This window comes from Neofelis nebulosa, chromosome 3 (assembly GCF_028018385.1).
Source record: "Neofelis nebulosa isolate mNeoNeb1 chromosome 3, mNeoNeb1.pri, whole genome shotgun sequence".
Taxonomy (NCBI): Eukaryota; Metazoa; Chordata; class Mammalia; order Carnivora; family Felidae; genus Neofelis; species Neofelis nebulosa.
This window is the reverse complement of record NC_080784.1, coordinates 111741785-111758518: the sequence shown is the minus strand read 5'-3', so window position 1 is coordinate 111758518 and position 16734 is coordinate 111741785. Positions and strand designations below refer to the sequence as shown.

The window sequence follows — 16734 nt, the reverse complement described above, 5'->3', positions numbered from 1 at the left end:
GGTTAAAAATAACCCCTAGTATCTTAACCTTGGTAAAGAACTGCCAAGTTCAAATCAACTTAGAAAATTCATATGGTATTTTAATTAATAAAATTCCTTCTTCACTACCAACCAAGTGTATAATCGTATCTATTGTTCTTTTGCCCTAACTACACCCCCAGAGTACACAAAATAGTCTTTATTTTTGTGACTACAATTAATACCCATTGTTTGTTGTTTTTTTTTAAATCCTTTGCAGCTGTGCATTTACGTTATATTTAGGGAAATAATTGGAATCATCCTGGCCTTAAAGCTGGGTGATAATTTGGTGATTCTTCCCAGCCTTGTCGCTCATAATGCTAGTTCAAAGGAAGAAGATGATACATGGTATCTGGGATGGTAGCTAGAGGAGTAATTGCCAACCTGTGCTAACCACTGTGTGATGAAGAGTTTCCTAGGAAGTCATGGCTAAGTCTACTGAAGAATTCTGCTCTGTGAAAAAGCCTAAATCTTGATACTGACCTTCCTGCAAAAGACAGAAGCCTTCATCAGAAGGGGAATTCTACTTTTGCAAGTTCAAACCCAGTGCTATCTATAACCATTTTCATATTCTACGGTTGGAATTGGGTATATAATTTGTTGATTAGTTTTCTAGTGGATATGAAAAGTATATGTAGTACTCTTAGAAAACTGGCAAAAGGCACATGGCATTAAGGGTATCATAAAGCTTTAAAGCTGTAATTTTCAAATTCTCTTAGATTATACATTGCTCCATTTAAGCAAATATGCATGAGTGACCTACTTCACTCTTTCCTTCTTATAAATGCAAAGACTTAATCTTTTCCAATTGCAAAATACGATAAAGAAGGGTAACACATGACTACCATATTAGGTTGCTTTGTCTTTGTGTTTTGTCAAAGTTATATGAAAATAACTGTCTAGGATATGAATTCCTTTCCTAAAAACAAAGGAATCAGTGTAGAATATGAGTGGTAAGAGGTTGGCAAGGTAAACCATGGTCAGATCATGTATGACCTTGTTGGACATTGTGTCAGCTAGCAATTGCTCATAACAAATTGTTTCCAAACTCAGTGGCTTAAAACAGCAATAAACTCTACGATCATAACACTTTCCGTGGATCAGGAATTTAATAGTGGCTTAGCTATGCGATCATGGCTCAGAGTTTTTCATGAGGTTGTGATGAAAACGTTGACCATCTGAAGGGTTTCCTAGGGCTCGAAGATTCACTACCAAGGTGGTTTTTCACATAGTTGGCAAGTTGGTGCTAGTTGTTGGTGGGAGGTCTCAATTCCTGCTCACCCGCTTCTCTCCACAGGCTGCTGGAATGTCATCGTGACTTGGCAGCTCATTACCTCCAGAGCAGGTGATCCAAAAGAGAGCAAGGCAATAAGCCAGTCACTTTTAAACCCTAGTCTCAAAGTCATACACAACAGTTTCCACCACAATCTGTGCACTGAAAGTGAATTACTAAGTTGGCCCACATTCAAAGAAAGGGGAAATAGGCTTTACCTTTTGAAGGGAGGCATGTCAAAGAATTTGAAGACCTATTTTAAGACCCCTGCAGGCATAAAAAGGAACTTGGTTTCTTTTGTTGTTGTTTATTTATTTATTTATTTATTTATTTATTTTGTTGTTATTTATTTATTTATTTTGAGAGAGAGAGAGAGAGTGAGCACAAATGGGGGGTGGGGGCAGAGAAAGAGGAAGAGAGAGAATCCCAAGGAGGCTATGTACTGTCAGTACAGATTCTCACGAATCATGAGATCATGACCTGAGCCAAAATCAAGAGTCAGACACTCAATTGACTAAGCCACCCAGGAGTCTCAGGAACTTGGTTCCTGTTCTACTTTATTCGCTCACCCATTTAAATATTTATTGAACATCTGCTCTGTACTGAGAATTGCTTTGGGCATTGAATAAGGCCTCTCAGAGAGGGTGATGCTTATATCAAGGCCTGAAAGATGAGAAGGAAAGGGTAAAGCAAGCATCCCTGCATGAACTGTGTCCATTTACCTTCTATTCTCTCCTTAATCTGTGTAACTGGCCAGTCCACCTGGTGGTGCACTCAGTCTCCGGGTTAAAATTTCCTCAACTATAAAATGACGAGTTTCCTTTCAGCTACAGCATTTTCATCTATGAAAATATGGCAAGTTTTTTAGTCATTAAAAATTATTTAATAAGTTTAGCTGCATAAGACCAAGAGTTAAAACAGGTAAAATAACAATGACTAGTGTTCAGAGATACACCGTTTGAAATTTCCATAATCACTGTCCACTCTTAGCTTATGCTTGATCCATGAAATCACCTAAAGTATATCTTTAGCTAGGTGGTGATGTGAATTTCAGTTTTCTTTGTTATCTGTCTGGTTAAGAATTTAAAATTTTTTTAAACATACATAAATATAAATATATATAAATTTTTTCAAAAGGAATTTTTAAACCTGTAAAGCATTTTTTTCAAGATGCATTCTTGCATTGGCTTTTACTCATCTTTGGTAATTTTGCTTACTGTTCTTTTACTATTCACTAGATTTGTTATTAGGCTCGGGGAACAGAATTCCCCAAGTGAAATGTGTACCTACAGCAAATGCACTGAGAATTCTCATACAAACACCACATTTCTTGAGAGATGGGGAAAATGAAACCAGAAAAGAAGAGCAAATAACATTTTCTTTTCTGTAGATCTACTGTCTTGATTTCATTAAGGCCTCCTAATTTCTTCTCAGATCTATGTGCTTGAGCCAAAAGTACCTTTTTTCATGGTACTAATTGCTCGCTCTTTAGTGATCTGATAGCACTTTTTTTGTGCTTCTTTGGAAATTAGTATGTATTGAGCCAACTATATATATATATTATATATATAATATATAATATATATATATATATTAGTATGTATTTGCTCAATAATATGTATTGAGCTACAGATGGTCCTATATATGTGTATTCTGTGAACTCTGTTATATTTTCTGTTCATGAGGACATAAACAATACTATATGCATATTCATTACTCTCAAGACGTCTCATCTAAGTGCCTAAGTAACAAACTGTGGACTAAACCTGGTGCTATAAAAAGACCCTCTGAATTGAATAGTAACATTGACTCCAGTTAATATTAGAGTAATTTGATATGATCAATCTTTCAAGTCATCCAATTGATGAATCTCCATTTGTGTAAGGAGAGAATAAGGTTATATGTGGTGATAGAATTAAGTCTGAAAAGTTAAGATCTTAAAAATTGCTAATGATGAAAAAAAAATTGCTAATGATGATAGTTCTTAGAATTTTTTTTATTTTGGTCCTTGTCCAAATCATTGATTCTAAATCATTTATTGCTTTGCATACTGACATCATTTGTCTCTGTATAATTGCTTTGAAATGATATACAAATATCAATAGATCTACTTATTTTATTTTTTTTTTAATTTTTTTTAATGTTTATTTATTTTTGAGACAGAGACAGACAGAGCATGAACAGGGGAGGGTCAGAGAGAGAAGGAGGCACAGAATCCGAAACAGGCTCCAGGCTCTGAGCTGTCAGCACAGAGCCCGACGCGGGGCTCGAACTCATGGAGTGTGTGAGATCGTGACCTGAGCCGAAGTCGGCCGCTCAACCAAATGAGCCACCCAGGCGCCCCTAGATCTACTTATTTTAAAAATGTTCTGAAAAGCTTCAATAAATCTACATTTGATAGGTAGATACATAAATAGTAGCTCATGTTCATTTAATTTTCCCAGATAATCCAATTACCTAAAGAAATTCTCACCAGCAGCTGAAATCTGATCACTGGGTTGTAGTTATATCACTAATAAAAACAGGGAAACATTTTTTGTAATATTACAAGGGTTTGAATTCTTGAAACAGCATAATTTCTGGATTTAAGAAGACTGTTATAACCTCAATGATATGAGAAATATTATTCGGTATGATCAATCTTTAAGTAGAATATAAATACATAAATACTAAATTACATTTTAAAATATCAAAATCATATTAATATTCCTAATCCTCATTTCTCAGCTGGATTATTGTAAAAACCTTATTACTACTTTTCCAGACTATACTCTGGCATTTTCCAATTCATCCTCCTCAATCCTGGTAAATTAATCTTTCTTTTTTTTTAAGTTTATTTATTTTGAGAGAGAGAGAGTGAGTGTGCACACGAGCAGGGGAGGGGCAGAGAAAGAAGGGGAGAGAGAATCCCAAGCAGGCTCTTGCAGACTCAGGGCTTGAACTCACGAACTGTGAGATCACGACCTAAGCCAAAATCAAGAGTGGGATGCTTAACCCACTGAGCCACCCAGGTGCCCCAAATGAATCTCTTTAAAATGGAAATGTGATCGTGCCAAACCCCAGCTTAAAACTGTGATTCCCAAGTCTTCCGAATAAAATTCAGACTCCTTAGCATGACACATGGGAACTGATTCCTGCCTGTGTCAGCCTCCTCCTGCTGCTAGCCACATTGAGTTATTTGCAGATCCCTAGATGTTCAGTGTTTTCTCATGGGGTTTCCGCTGTTTGAAGTCCCTTTCCTGCATCTATGCCTAACTTCAGTTTTCGTGATTCAGTTCACACCAAATCACTCCCCTTGTCTACCAAAGTGTCACTTCCAGTGACTTCCTTTGGATATGATTTCCTTACCCAGTTTAGTTCTGTGCTCTTCTGTGTTCTCTTTATATCCCTCATGTAACTTCTTTCTTTCTTTCTTTCTTTCTTTCTTTCTTTCTTTCTTTCTTTCTTTCTTTCTTTCTTCTTTCTTTCTTTCTTTCCTTCTTTCTTTATTTCTTTCTTTCTTTCTTTCTTTCTTAGAGAAACGAATTCTATATGTGTTCACTGAACTGTAACATAGTAGTTTCCTCACTTGCCCATCTCAGTCTCTGGACTGTGAGCTCCTAATTAACAGGAACTTTGCCTTTCCTCTCTGAATCACTATGCCAAACACAATGCCTAGCAGTAAAGAGTCACCCAACACATTTTTGTTGAATAAATATACATGAGTGACAATGGAGACGAATAATGTTAAAATATTTAATAACTGGTTGGTAGAGGCACCTACTGGTCATGCTGTTAATTATCATAACAGCTGATAATTTGGTGCTTGTTAGCATCCTCCTAGTATCAGCCCAGGTTGTGGATCTCTTTGACTTTTTTATACCAACAAGAAGAAAATACATATACTTTTATACCTACCTGCAGCCAGACTATTTTAGAAAGGCATGGACACATAATACATTGGAAAGCACCTGGAAGCATGGACACAGGCCAGTAATCCTGTGTTATTAATCTATTTATATGCAGAGATAAAAGCTTTCCTGTAAAATTCACAGTGCTGTTAAAAGGCTGCAGTGCCCTGTCCCAATTACCCAGAGGCATGTTTCACATTTTCTGGCAGAGTATTTCTTGTTAAGTAGTATCAGGAAGTTAGGGAAGGATAATTTCCCACGTCTTTGGGACCTGTAGTAAATCTTTATTGCCTTCTTACTTCACATATTTGTAACAGTAAATAGCTCCCTCCCTCCCTCGCCTAGCCAAGATGTTGTTTTGGCTCAGGCTTCCTTCATCTTTTAAATGTACTATCGCAAATACTACAAAATCTGATTAACCCCGTACTTTCATTCGTGTCTTCCACCACCCAAACCACAGTGGGTGTGGTCCACTCAGTGTTCACCAGAGTGGACGCTCTGAAACGCAGATGTGATCACAGCCCTTCCTGCCCTAAACCATTCATTTGCTCTGCATCACCGATAACAATATTCTTCAGGTAATTTCAAAAATTGAGCTTTTTAAAAATTGCAAGTGCTTTGGCTTCACCCATGGAGACTCCAGTTCAGCAGAGACACTTTCACTTCACTTATTAGCTGTGAGATTTTGGCCAAGTTACCCGACTATCTGAGCCTCAGCTGCCTCAGTGCAAGTGGGGCGAAGAGGGATGCCTGGGTGGCTCAGTTGGTGGAGCATGGGACTCTTGATCTTGAGGTCATGAGTTTGAGCCCTACTTTGGATGTAGAGTTTACTTTAAAAAAAAAAAAAGGATATGGCAGTACCAATGTTGCAGCAATATTTTAAGTATTAGAGATAGTATTAGGCCATTTAATGTGTCATTCAAACTGAGACACTATTAATTATTACTCCAGGGTACTATACATAAACTTAGACATAAACTTAGACTGTCCCAGACAGACACATACATGATCACAGTAATTAGAGGTGACATCGAAATCATCTCTCATAGTGAATAGCATATAGCAGAAGTTCAATAAATTATTTTTATTGTTACTGTTCTTCATATCTGTATCCCCTATACTGCTGAAAGCCCATGCATGCTGAGGCGGTGTCACCAGACACAAATGGGATTCATGATGTGCTCTAATCAAGATTCTGAATGTTTGTCCCTGCCCTTTCTCCCCTCCCCTATATGCTATATACTGATATTTCCCCCTTTTCTTTCTCTACCACTAACCCACTATTAACACTTGCAGAGCCCAGGGCATGAATGCAAAAGAGGCCCGCTTACAATATACTTTTTTTTTTTAAGTTTATTATTTATTTTGAGAGAGAGAGAGAAAGCATGAGTGGGCAGAGAGGCAGGGAGAGAGGAGAGAGAGAATCGCAAGCATGCTCCGTGCTGTAAGTACAGAGCCCAACTTGGGGCTTGATTTCATGAACCATGCAATCATGAACTGAGCTAAAATCAAGAGTCAGATGCTTAACAGACTGAGCCACCCAGGTGCCCCTACAATATACATTTTAAATTAAAAGCTATACATCAAGTTAACTTTAAATAAGTATCTCCTATATTCCTATCTTGACAAATATATCCTTATAACAATATGATGGGTCCAAATTTAGACTTCTCAGAAACCTTGGAGTTCCACACAGGATTGTGGCTGGTGGCGGGGTGGGGGCGGGGGTGGTGCTGATTCTAAACCCTGGCCTACAGCAGGTTCCTCTTCTTGGCCCATCCCTGGATCCATCCTCCCCATAGAGCATCATGTGTAAAGGTGTGAACACCCTGACCTGCACCTACTACTCTGACCTTCCCTAGCAAACAGCTCCTGGGGTGTCTATTAGATTCCTGTTGCTGCTGTAACAAATTGCCACAAATTCAGTGACTTAAAATAACACAGATTTGTTATTGTATAATTTTAGAAGTCTGAGATTAGGCTTAGGACTAAAACCAAGGTGCTGCCCCTGCTGGTTCTTTCTGGAGGCTCTAAGTAAAAATCTCTTTGGATCACGTCCCCTTCTTCCATTTTCAAAGCCAGCAGTATGGTGTCTTTTCTCCTCTCTGACCTCCTGCCTCCTTCTTATAAAAACCCTGTGATTATGTTACACCCAGCTGAACAATCCAGGATAATCTCCCCACCTCAAGATCTGTAACCTAATCACACCTGTAAAGTTCCTTTTGACATATAAGGTAACATCTACAACTTCCAGAGATTAGAGTGAGGACATATTTGGGGGCCATTGGTCAGTCTGTCACACGGTGTGCATGGCACAGACCTTTTGGAGAATGAACCCAAAGAAGAAGTCTGAGCAAGCACTGGAACCATGCTGGGGGCTGCTTAGTCAAGGATTATGGGTAACTTCATGCCTAATGTGCGGTCTGGAAGCAGGAGAGCTGCAGGATCAGGATGGACATGTCCCTTTGGGCCTCTGGATCCCTACCCTGTTCAAATAGAGGAGTCCCCCTCTAAAGCCCAGGACCCAGGGTGGGAGGCTAAGAATGGCACATTTTTTTTTTCCCTATTGATGTGGCAACCACTCCCTTTCTCCTGATCTACATCCAAGATTCTGTCAGAGGAAAACATGTAAGCAAAGTGTTTTACTCTATTAAAAGTTCTGTTTCGTCTTTTTTTTTCTTTGCATCCTGCCTTTTCCTTGTCATGAAGGAGCCCCATTCCACACCCACTCATTGTTTTTAACCACACTCACTGGCTTTCCCTTCCTTTGAATCTCTAATTCCGTCCTTCCGCCACCTCTTCAGTGTTCTTAAAATACCCAAGATTTCACCTGTTTGCTATGTTTTAAAAAAATATGCTATCCAACTAGCAAGCTATTCCTGCATCCTACAAAATTGTCAATTCATTCCTTTGACAATATTTCTTAGTTTAAAAATGTCCTCCTCTTTTGAAGTCTGCAGATTTTCTTTTGTAATCAAATTTAAAATTTCTTTTCTTATTCTACTTCTATATTCTGTATTTTTATATTTTGCCAGATCTTGGCCATCTTAAATACTGTTGCCACACTTAAACGATGCATATAGAAGAATTTTTCAAAACAGTTATTTTTTTCTCCTTTTATGGTTTTGAAAATCCCTTGTTTTTGCTTATTCTCATTGATGCATAGAATATTTCAGGGAATCAACAATGTGTAAGGCTCTGACATTGTTCTGAGAGAATTGTTAGATTTAAGAGTTTATGTGGTGTCCCATGTTTTCTATTTTTTTACGAAGTCTTTTTTTAATGAGATGTTACCTATTGCAAAGGATCTAATGAAAAGAAAATTTGCCAATTTAAACTTAATTTTAAACTCAAGCTGTACAATTTCAGTGATTCTTTTAACCGTGACTATGTAATAATGTTATAATATTACCATAGTATATGTTTCATGAAGGCAGATGTCTGTCTTATTTATCAGTGTATCCCAGTGATGTCCCAGCTACCTGTGGCTGGATTTTAGTAAATAACTGAATACATGAATATGGGAATTAATGAATGATAGAATTTCAGAATGGCTTTAAAAATAATATAAAGATGTTCAGTATAAACCATATTACTTCAATCAGAATACTGAAATTTAGATTTTTTTAAAAACCTTTTCAATCAGATTTGCAATCACTCCTAGCCTAGTCTGGAATGAGTAATAATTTATACCTTTAAAAGTGCTAATTAAACTACATACATTCAAGATAATGGTAGCCTGTTTAAATAGTTTATGATTTAGTAAAGTACAGAAGATTGGGGTCCCTGGGTGGCTCAGTTGGTTCAGCTTCAGACTCTTGATTTTAGCTTAGGTCATGATCTCACCGTTTGTGAGTTTGAGCCTTGTATTAGGCTCTGCACTGACACCGTGGGGCCTGCTTGAGATTCTCTGTCTCCCTGTCTCTCTGCCTCTCTCTCTCTCTCTCTCTCTCTCTCTCATAAATAAGTCAGTAAACATTTTTTTTAAAAAGTATAGGAGAGGGGCATCTGGGTGGCTCAGTCAGTTAAAGGTTTCGGCTTCAGTTCAGGTCGTGATCTCGCGGTTGTTGGGTTTGAGCCCCACGTCAGGTGCTGTGCTGACACCTTGGAGCCTAGAGCCTGCTTTGGATTCTGTGTCTCCCTTTCTCTCTGCCCCCCTGCCCCCAACTCGCACTCTATCTCTCTCTAAGAAATAGATAAACATTAAAAATTTTAATTAAAAAAGTACAGAAGATACTATATAAATATTATTTTATAAATACACTACATATAATGAGAATTTATATGTATGCCATAGGATTATATTAAAATTCTAAATATCTTTAGTTTTAACAGGGTTAGGTAATGGGAAATGTAAATCTCTAGAACTGAAATGAAGGTAGGGAATTTGGTAAATATTGTTTCCATATCACTTTGTCCTCATTCTTTTAGGAATTATGTGTAGGAATTGGTTCACTTTGATTATAGCTAGTTTTATAATAGTAAATATATGTATACTACATTGTGAAGATGTGTTATATGTATCATCATTTCAAAAGTTTACCTCATAGTATTCTCTCTTTCCTTTTCTGGTATTCTTCCCTGGTTTAAACTTTACAAATGATTAAAGATGTCTTTTTTATTGTTTGCCCTCAGAATGGCTTCACTCCTTTATACATGGCTGCCCAAGAGAACCACATTGATGTTGTAAAATATTTGCTTGAAAATGGAGCTAATCAGAGCACTGCTACTGAGGTAAGACTGCCAACCCAGAGGTTCAAATTCTTTGGTCTTAATGTCCATATTCTTTTTATCCAGCTGCAAAGGATCTCCATTATCTTGTCTAAAATATGCTAGAATGTTCATGGGGCGCCTGGGTGGCTCAGTCAGTTAAGCATCTGACTTTGGCTCAGGTCATGATCGGGCTCTGTGCTGACAGCTCAGAGCCTGGAGCCTGCTTCAGATTCTGTGTCTCCCTCTCTCTGCCCCTCCCCTGCTCATGCTCTCTCTCTCTCTCTCTCAAAGAATAAACATTAAAAAAAAATTTTTTTAAGTAATAAAATATGCTAGGAGTGTTCATGTTACTTGTGTAATGTACAATGATGGCCATGAACAAAGGACCCAGTGCACACAGTTGAATGAGTTTATGCCTTGATTTGAGATTCATGCCAACTTATTCTTACATGAACTCATGCTTCCATCAATTTGCCATTCTCTCGGTTTTGGGAGTTTTTATACTATTTTAAAATCAGATTACAGTAAATCCTTTCCATCTCTTTTCATCACTATTGTATCTGTTAGGATCCAATTTAATTCTCTAAATGAACAATTTTTAACGATCAGAAATTATTCATAGGTATTTGTGTTAGCACAATTTTATGAGGAATGTGTGACAAAAATAAAGCTGTTCACATTTTCTGAAGCGCAAATTATGGCATATAGTAGTATGACTGTGATTATAGCAACAATTAAATAGGATGTTCAAAGTCCATTTAGTATCAAAACATTCAGGACATCTAGACATAAGAAAGGGTTAGAGTGGGCCAGTATAGAACATCACTTTCCTTTTCAAACTATGCATGTCCTCCAAGAAACAGACTTGCTTTGTTATTTTCTTTCTCATTTTTGCGTAGGCACGTTAAGGAGCAAGTTCAGTGGTTGCTTAGAACTGTGATTTCTAAGTGATCCTCCAGAAACCCTTGAGTTTGGAGAAACTGTCTCCAAACCACCACTGTGAGGTGGTGCCTTGTGGGGCCAAAGCTTGGAAGTGAGTGACACAGAGAAGGGAAAAAAGCTCCACTGGGTCATGCCACTCCTCACCCCTTTCAACCAGATTATGCAGGCTGTGTTTTTCCTTTCTCATATTTTGTGCCTCCACTGATAGAACTTTAAAACTCCTGGCTTGGAGTGAGAGATGATTGATAGATGCTTGCCCTCCAGAAACTAAGTTGGTAACTTTTGACGTCTATTAAGGACTTCTTTCTTTCTGAACGATTAAGTCTTTAGGTGAAATAAACATGAATTCCTTTCTATCCTGCCCTGGGGGAAGAGATCATCATAATCTATTAAATCCATTTCCAGTCCCTTTGGCAGAAAACTTTTTATGGAGCCAATTGCAATAACTTTCTGACAGCTTATTCTCGTTACTTAAAAAAAAACAATCCCAAGAAACCACTATTAATGGGGCCATGTTTCTTATTTGTTTATGACTGGAAAACACAACTGCCCAATGTAAAATGATTTCAAGTTCTGTATTTAACACACAGATTTTGCACTCTTACCATGTGGGTAAAGTGTGATTTTTATGATTTGAGGCCTTTTTTTTTTTTCTTTTTTCCTGAGACACTAATTATGTCAATGAGTAGCATATGACTATCTTCAGGTAAATCTTGAGTAACTATGTGAGACTCTATCTCTGTATCAGGACAACTGAGAAATGTACCAAAATAAGGAAATCTGTGTCTGTTTTATTTTAGTTTCTTGAATGCAGAATCACTTCCCCCAAGAAACCATCACAGTCCAGAGTTCTAGTCACCGGATAGATTTATTATTTCTAGTGTATGGTTTAGAGAAATTCTGCTTGCTGGTATTCATAGCTGTCTCAAGGCTGCTTTGGTGTAGCTCTCTGTAGCATTTCAGTCTGGTTCCAAAAACATCCCTTTATATACACTGCATCAGCAGAGGCCATGTTGCACTGTGATTCTCAAAAAATGAAAACCCTCTCTGATTTCTACACAAAAATGCAGCTTTTGCAAGTGAATCGTATGAGGTTTGAAGCTTAGCTTAGACATGTGTATGCTTGTTGCTTAAGTTTTTAATCACTTAAATAACTAGAATTAATTTTTAACTGACTGGACATATATAAGCTTAGTTGATTAATCCCCCCCTTCCCTTTGCTGGCCCTAATGATTATCAAGTAACACGCATATGGGCATTCCCTTTTAGTCTCTCGTTCTGTAAAACTTACCATGTTTCCAGGGCTTTAGGACTGATTACTGTTTGATATTTTATATTGTATTGCCAGATACCTTGTACAGTCTCATGTGCACACGTGTGAATATGCCTAAAGAAGACATTTCCTCTGTGCCCAAAAGTAGGCCTAATTTGTAAAAATTAACTACTAATCAAGACATTGTGACCACTTTAAAAAGCAGATAATCATGAGATTATTCAATACTTCCATGAAACTCATGTTTGAAAATAAATCTTTAAATATTTGAAATTTCCCATAATTATAGCAATTAGCATTGGTAAATAAATGATGAAAAATGAAGCTACTGAATTTTCATATGGGTTTCCTTTTTCATGGAGTTAGTTGAGGTGCTTGAAAAAATCATTTCAAATATTCACCCCTCCCTCATGAAGCATAGAATAGAATGGAATCCATGTGGTAGATATCGAAAGTTAAATTCTTTTAGGGGAATTCTCTGTCCCTCCAGTACTAATTTTATAACTCTTAACTCTCCTTCTTCCTGAACATTACCAAAATTGAAGGCTAAAAACTTTTTAATTAGGTTCTGTACTGTCAGTAAATGCCTTGTCTCTAAGAAAAAACAAAAACAAAGTTCATACTCTTTTCATATAAACTATCACAGTGTTGCAGGGGATAATCGAATATGTATATGATAATGAGCCCGTTCTTTCTTTCTGAACAGAAAACTTAATTTGTGCCAAAGTTCTAAATTTAGGCTACTATTTTTCATTTTACAAGGCTACATGTTGTATTCTTCCATTCTATTAAGTAATGTGTTTATTTAAAATTCAATTCTTATTAAAACAAATTCAAGTCTTTTTGTGGTAGTGCTATAGGAAATCACTTTTTCTCAAAAGCCTACAGTTTAAAAAAGTTATCATTGAAAACAAATCGAGTAGTTAGATTATGGTAAATTGCTGTTGTCTCTAAAATGTAATCATTAATATACAATCTTATTGTCCTCATCTCTTCTATGAATGGAAACTTCTGAGACTTGTTTTCAAGCTTTTGTGGAGTAAGGGAGGTTTTAAAATACACAGAGCCTAGGATATATATGATATATATAGATTTTTTTCTATTTGTCACCTTTCCACTAACTGAATACTTGTTTCTAGAAAGAAAACATAGTTTCCAAATTTACAAGCATGGTTATCCATCTACCCCTAAAATTCCTTTACCTTTGATGATCTGTGCTATTGTTTTATTTTTTTTAACTTGTTGCCAAGTTTAGAATTAAAAATCTGTTTTTTCATTACCTAGCACATTGTATCTAAATGATCTAAGTAACATAAAATTCAATGAAGTATAAAATTAATGAACTAGCCTTATTTATCAAAAAGTTTTAGGTTACATTATGTTCCAAATTTGCCACATTAATTGGTAATAGACCATTCCATTGATAATGATTATTGTTCTCCCCTAATCGATACAGAGACATTTAGAAGCTTGCATATTTAATTACAGAATTTATTTCCCTGTCTTAGCTACTGTGTCTTTGCTTCTCAATCAGACTTGGTCTCTCTTATTCCAACCCTTCCCACTTTTTCCTTTTGATTAGCCTGTATACTTAACGTTGGTTCTGATTTTTATTTTCCCATTCTAAACATACATTTAAGTTCACCTTATGTGAAGTATGCTTTGTTAGGGAATGCAGATGTTTTTCAAAATATTTAGAACAGAAGCTAGGAAAATAATCTGATGAAACCAGTCCATAGTACAGCATAGGACAGTTGATCATCTGCTTTAATCTTCACAGGAATCTTTGATCCCTTTGCTTTTCTTCTCCATCTTAATTCTTATTTTAAACATTAGAGGCATTGCTTACAGTTGAATCCCACGCTTCCAAAATTTAATTGAGGGTTTTTCCTTCTATTTTGCTAGGATGGCTTTACGCCACTGGCTGTGGCACTCCAGCAAGGACACAACCAGGCAGTGGCCATCCTCTTGGAGAATGACACCAAAGGGAAAGTGAGGCTGCCGGCTCTGCATATCGCAGCGAGGAAAGACGACACCAAATCTGCCGCACTCCTGCTTCAGAACGATCACAACGCTGACGTACAATCCAAGGTAAAAGCTGAACACATTTGTGGACAGGAACTCTCCGGCTGCCAGCTTCCTCCTGGGGGATGATACAGAAGTAGGCCATGGTGATAATGCAAAATTACTTCCGGTCATCCTAAGAGATAAATTACCGTCGGAGGTATTTCAGAAAGAAGGGGACCGGCTGTTGGGTATAATAACAACAAAGTTTAAGATAATTGTCTCTTAAAGATGGGGTTCAGCTTTTTAGAAATCTGCTTACTTATTCTATTGGTATGGAATAAGAAAGGTATGGAATAAGAAATGGAATTAGAAAGGTAAAATTGTATTGTATGGATAGCATTACGGATGTCTTTTCTCAGTAGAATGTATTTTGGAACAGTGTATCCAGTTGCAGTGAGCAGATTGACCGTTTACTTAATTTTGCACTGTGTAATATCTTCCCTCTTCTTCCCACACAACACTGCTTCAGATGATGGTGAATAGGACCACCGAGGTACAGTATTGTGGTTATACCAAAATATACCTTGTTTTTATTTATTTTAGTTTTTTGCCCAGTTAGAATAAATGCTCACTAATTCATACTAATGATTGGAATTTCCATTATTAGGAAATTGATTTTAGAGACTTTTCCCATAATTAAGGCAAATGAATAATTCAAAAATTTTAATGTAATATGTATTTGATGTTTTTTTTAAATCAGTGAAACTAATTAAATAGCTTACTAGAGTAGAGCATGAAACAAAACTCCTTAATATGTATTTTACTGAGTTAGCTTTACTGTTAACTTTTTGCCAGTAAGAGATATGACCTTCTCTTAATGAAATTTCTCTGCTTAGAGTTTAGCAAAGTGAAATTTAAGGAGGTTTCTTTGCAACTGTTTTATCTTCTTATCTCATTGCAGTTGCCCTTTTCTTCCTGTACTTTTTAACCACATTGCATATAATCAATAGTGATACCGAGCATATTATTATGGAAGCATTTGCTTTTATCTTGCTAAGTCTTAACAGTACTTGACATGAAATTATCTATTTTCCACATACCAAAGTAAGTCACATTGATCACCAAGAATATTCAGTTCAGAAATCTCTCAGTAGTGTGTGTGTGTGTGTGTGTGTGTGTGTGTGTAGTCTTTCGACCATTGCTACTGAGATGCCTTTTATTGTTGAAAGTATATTATAAAAATTAACCAGTATTCAAAGGCAAATGACTGTGTAGATTGATTTTCACTTAGTTGAGGGGACTTTGTAGACTAACCTCTCATGATCACTGGGCTGTGGACCTAGAGAGGTTTTGAGCATTCATTTGGTATTTAGTAATATTAGAGTATTTCTAAAATTAAAATCTTGTTTGTTAACAAATGTACCTATTGAGATATGAATATATTTGAATTAGTCATATTATTTCTTTTGTTCCATATCTGTGCATGGAACTTAGGTCATAGATTTTTTTTTTTAAAAAGGCCCAATTGGTTGGTGAAATTTCTCAAGACTAGAAACATATAAATTGATATCTTAATTGCTGGTTTTAATAACTTTAATTTTGTAGGTGATTTTTGGTGGTTGTTTAAGAGACGTTTTTGAAAGCAATATTGGCTGTAAACATTGTATTGAAAGCAGCAGTTTGGGAAGATTCGTACTGAGTTAGAAATACTTCTCTGAGGATAATAGAGTAACAGAGAGGGGAGCCCTTCCATTGATTCCCCTGTAGAAAAGTGAACTGAGCTTTCTACCTCCATGGTAACCAGGCAAGAGTTTCCCTGAGGGGCTTCTACGAGCCACATGTCAATCCAAGAGTCACATTCTGAAGCATCCTCATGGACGGTTGATGAGGCTGTGTCAGACAATAAATTGGTTTATTTTTGCAAATCAGAAAAATAATTTGAAAATGATTCACCAGCAATCACTACGTTCTTTTCCTGAAATGAAACTGTAACTTAAATGGTAGACTTACATTCAGGATATGTCTAGGTGGCAGGAACTATCAAGATACAAATGAAAAACTTCCAGTCAATTATTTCCTAAAATATAAAAATTTGACATTTTATAAAATAACAGCCAGGTTGTAGATTCATGTTTCCCTCCATTTTGACATGAGTATTTGGCATCCTGTAGACACAAAAATATCTTTACCACAAGTGTGGGATTTGGATTGATAGTTACTATTATTATTTTGTGTCTTGTTTCTCTATAGTCAGAAATCATTTGTAGCTAATTTGGTTGATAGCAGGGAGGAATTTCCATTACCTAAGATATCTGAATGCTTATTTAGTCCATTTAAAAAGCAAAATCTACAGAAACTATCAAATGAATAGAAAAATAACAGTTGTGATTCATATAATATTTCTTAAAAACAATATTATATACCTCAAAGTTCATTTCAAATAAAAGGGAATGATACAAATTAACCTCAAAGCTGCAGGATTTGATATCCAATTCTGTAGGAACAGTCTTTATTGTTCCTCTCATCTTTTATTAAGTAATGAGAATTATGAAATTATGGAGAGCAAGAATAATAGATTTTTTAGCATTTTAATAATGAAAGAGTGAATATACTTCTTT

General features: G+C 36.4%; 1 protein-coding gene across 50 annotated transcripts in view; it reads left to right on the top strand.

Moving 5' to 3' along the window:
• Positions 1 to 16734, top strand: part of ANK2 (ankyrin 2) — a 679068-nt gene that overhangs the window by 524964 nt on the left and 137370 nt on the right. For 39 of the 50 annotated variants that reach the window (XM_058721568.1, XM_058721573.1, XM_058721572.1 and 36 more), the window contains 3 exons: positions 9817 to 9915; positions 14015 to 14200; positions 14646 to 14669. In XM_058721568.1, coding sequence (XP_058577551.1) covers positions 9817 to 9915; positions 14015 to 14200; positions 14646 to 14669 — 309 coding nt within the window. The remainder of the gene's footprint in view (positions 1 to 9816; positions 9916 to 14014; positions 14201 to 14645; positions 14670 to 16734) is intronic. The other 11 variants (XM_058721560.1, XM_058721581.1, XM_058721577.1 and 8 more) reach the window with 1 other exon arrangement.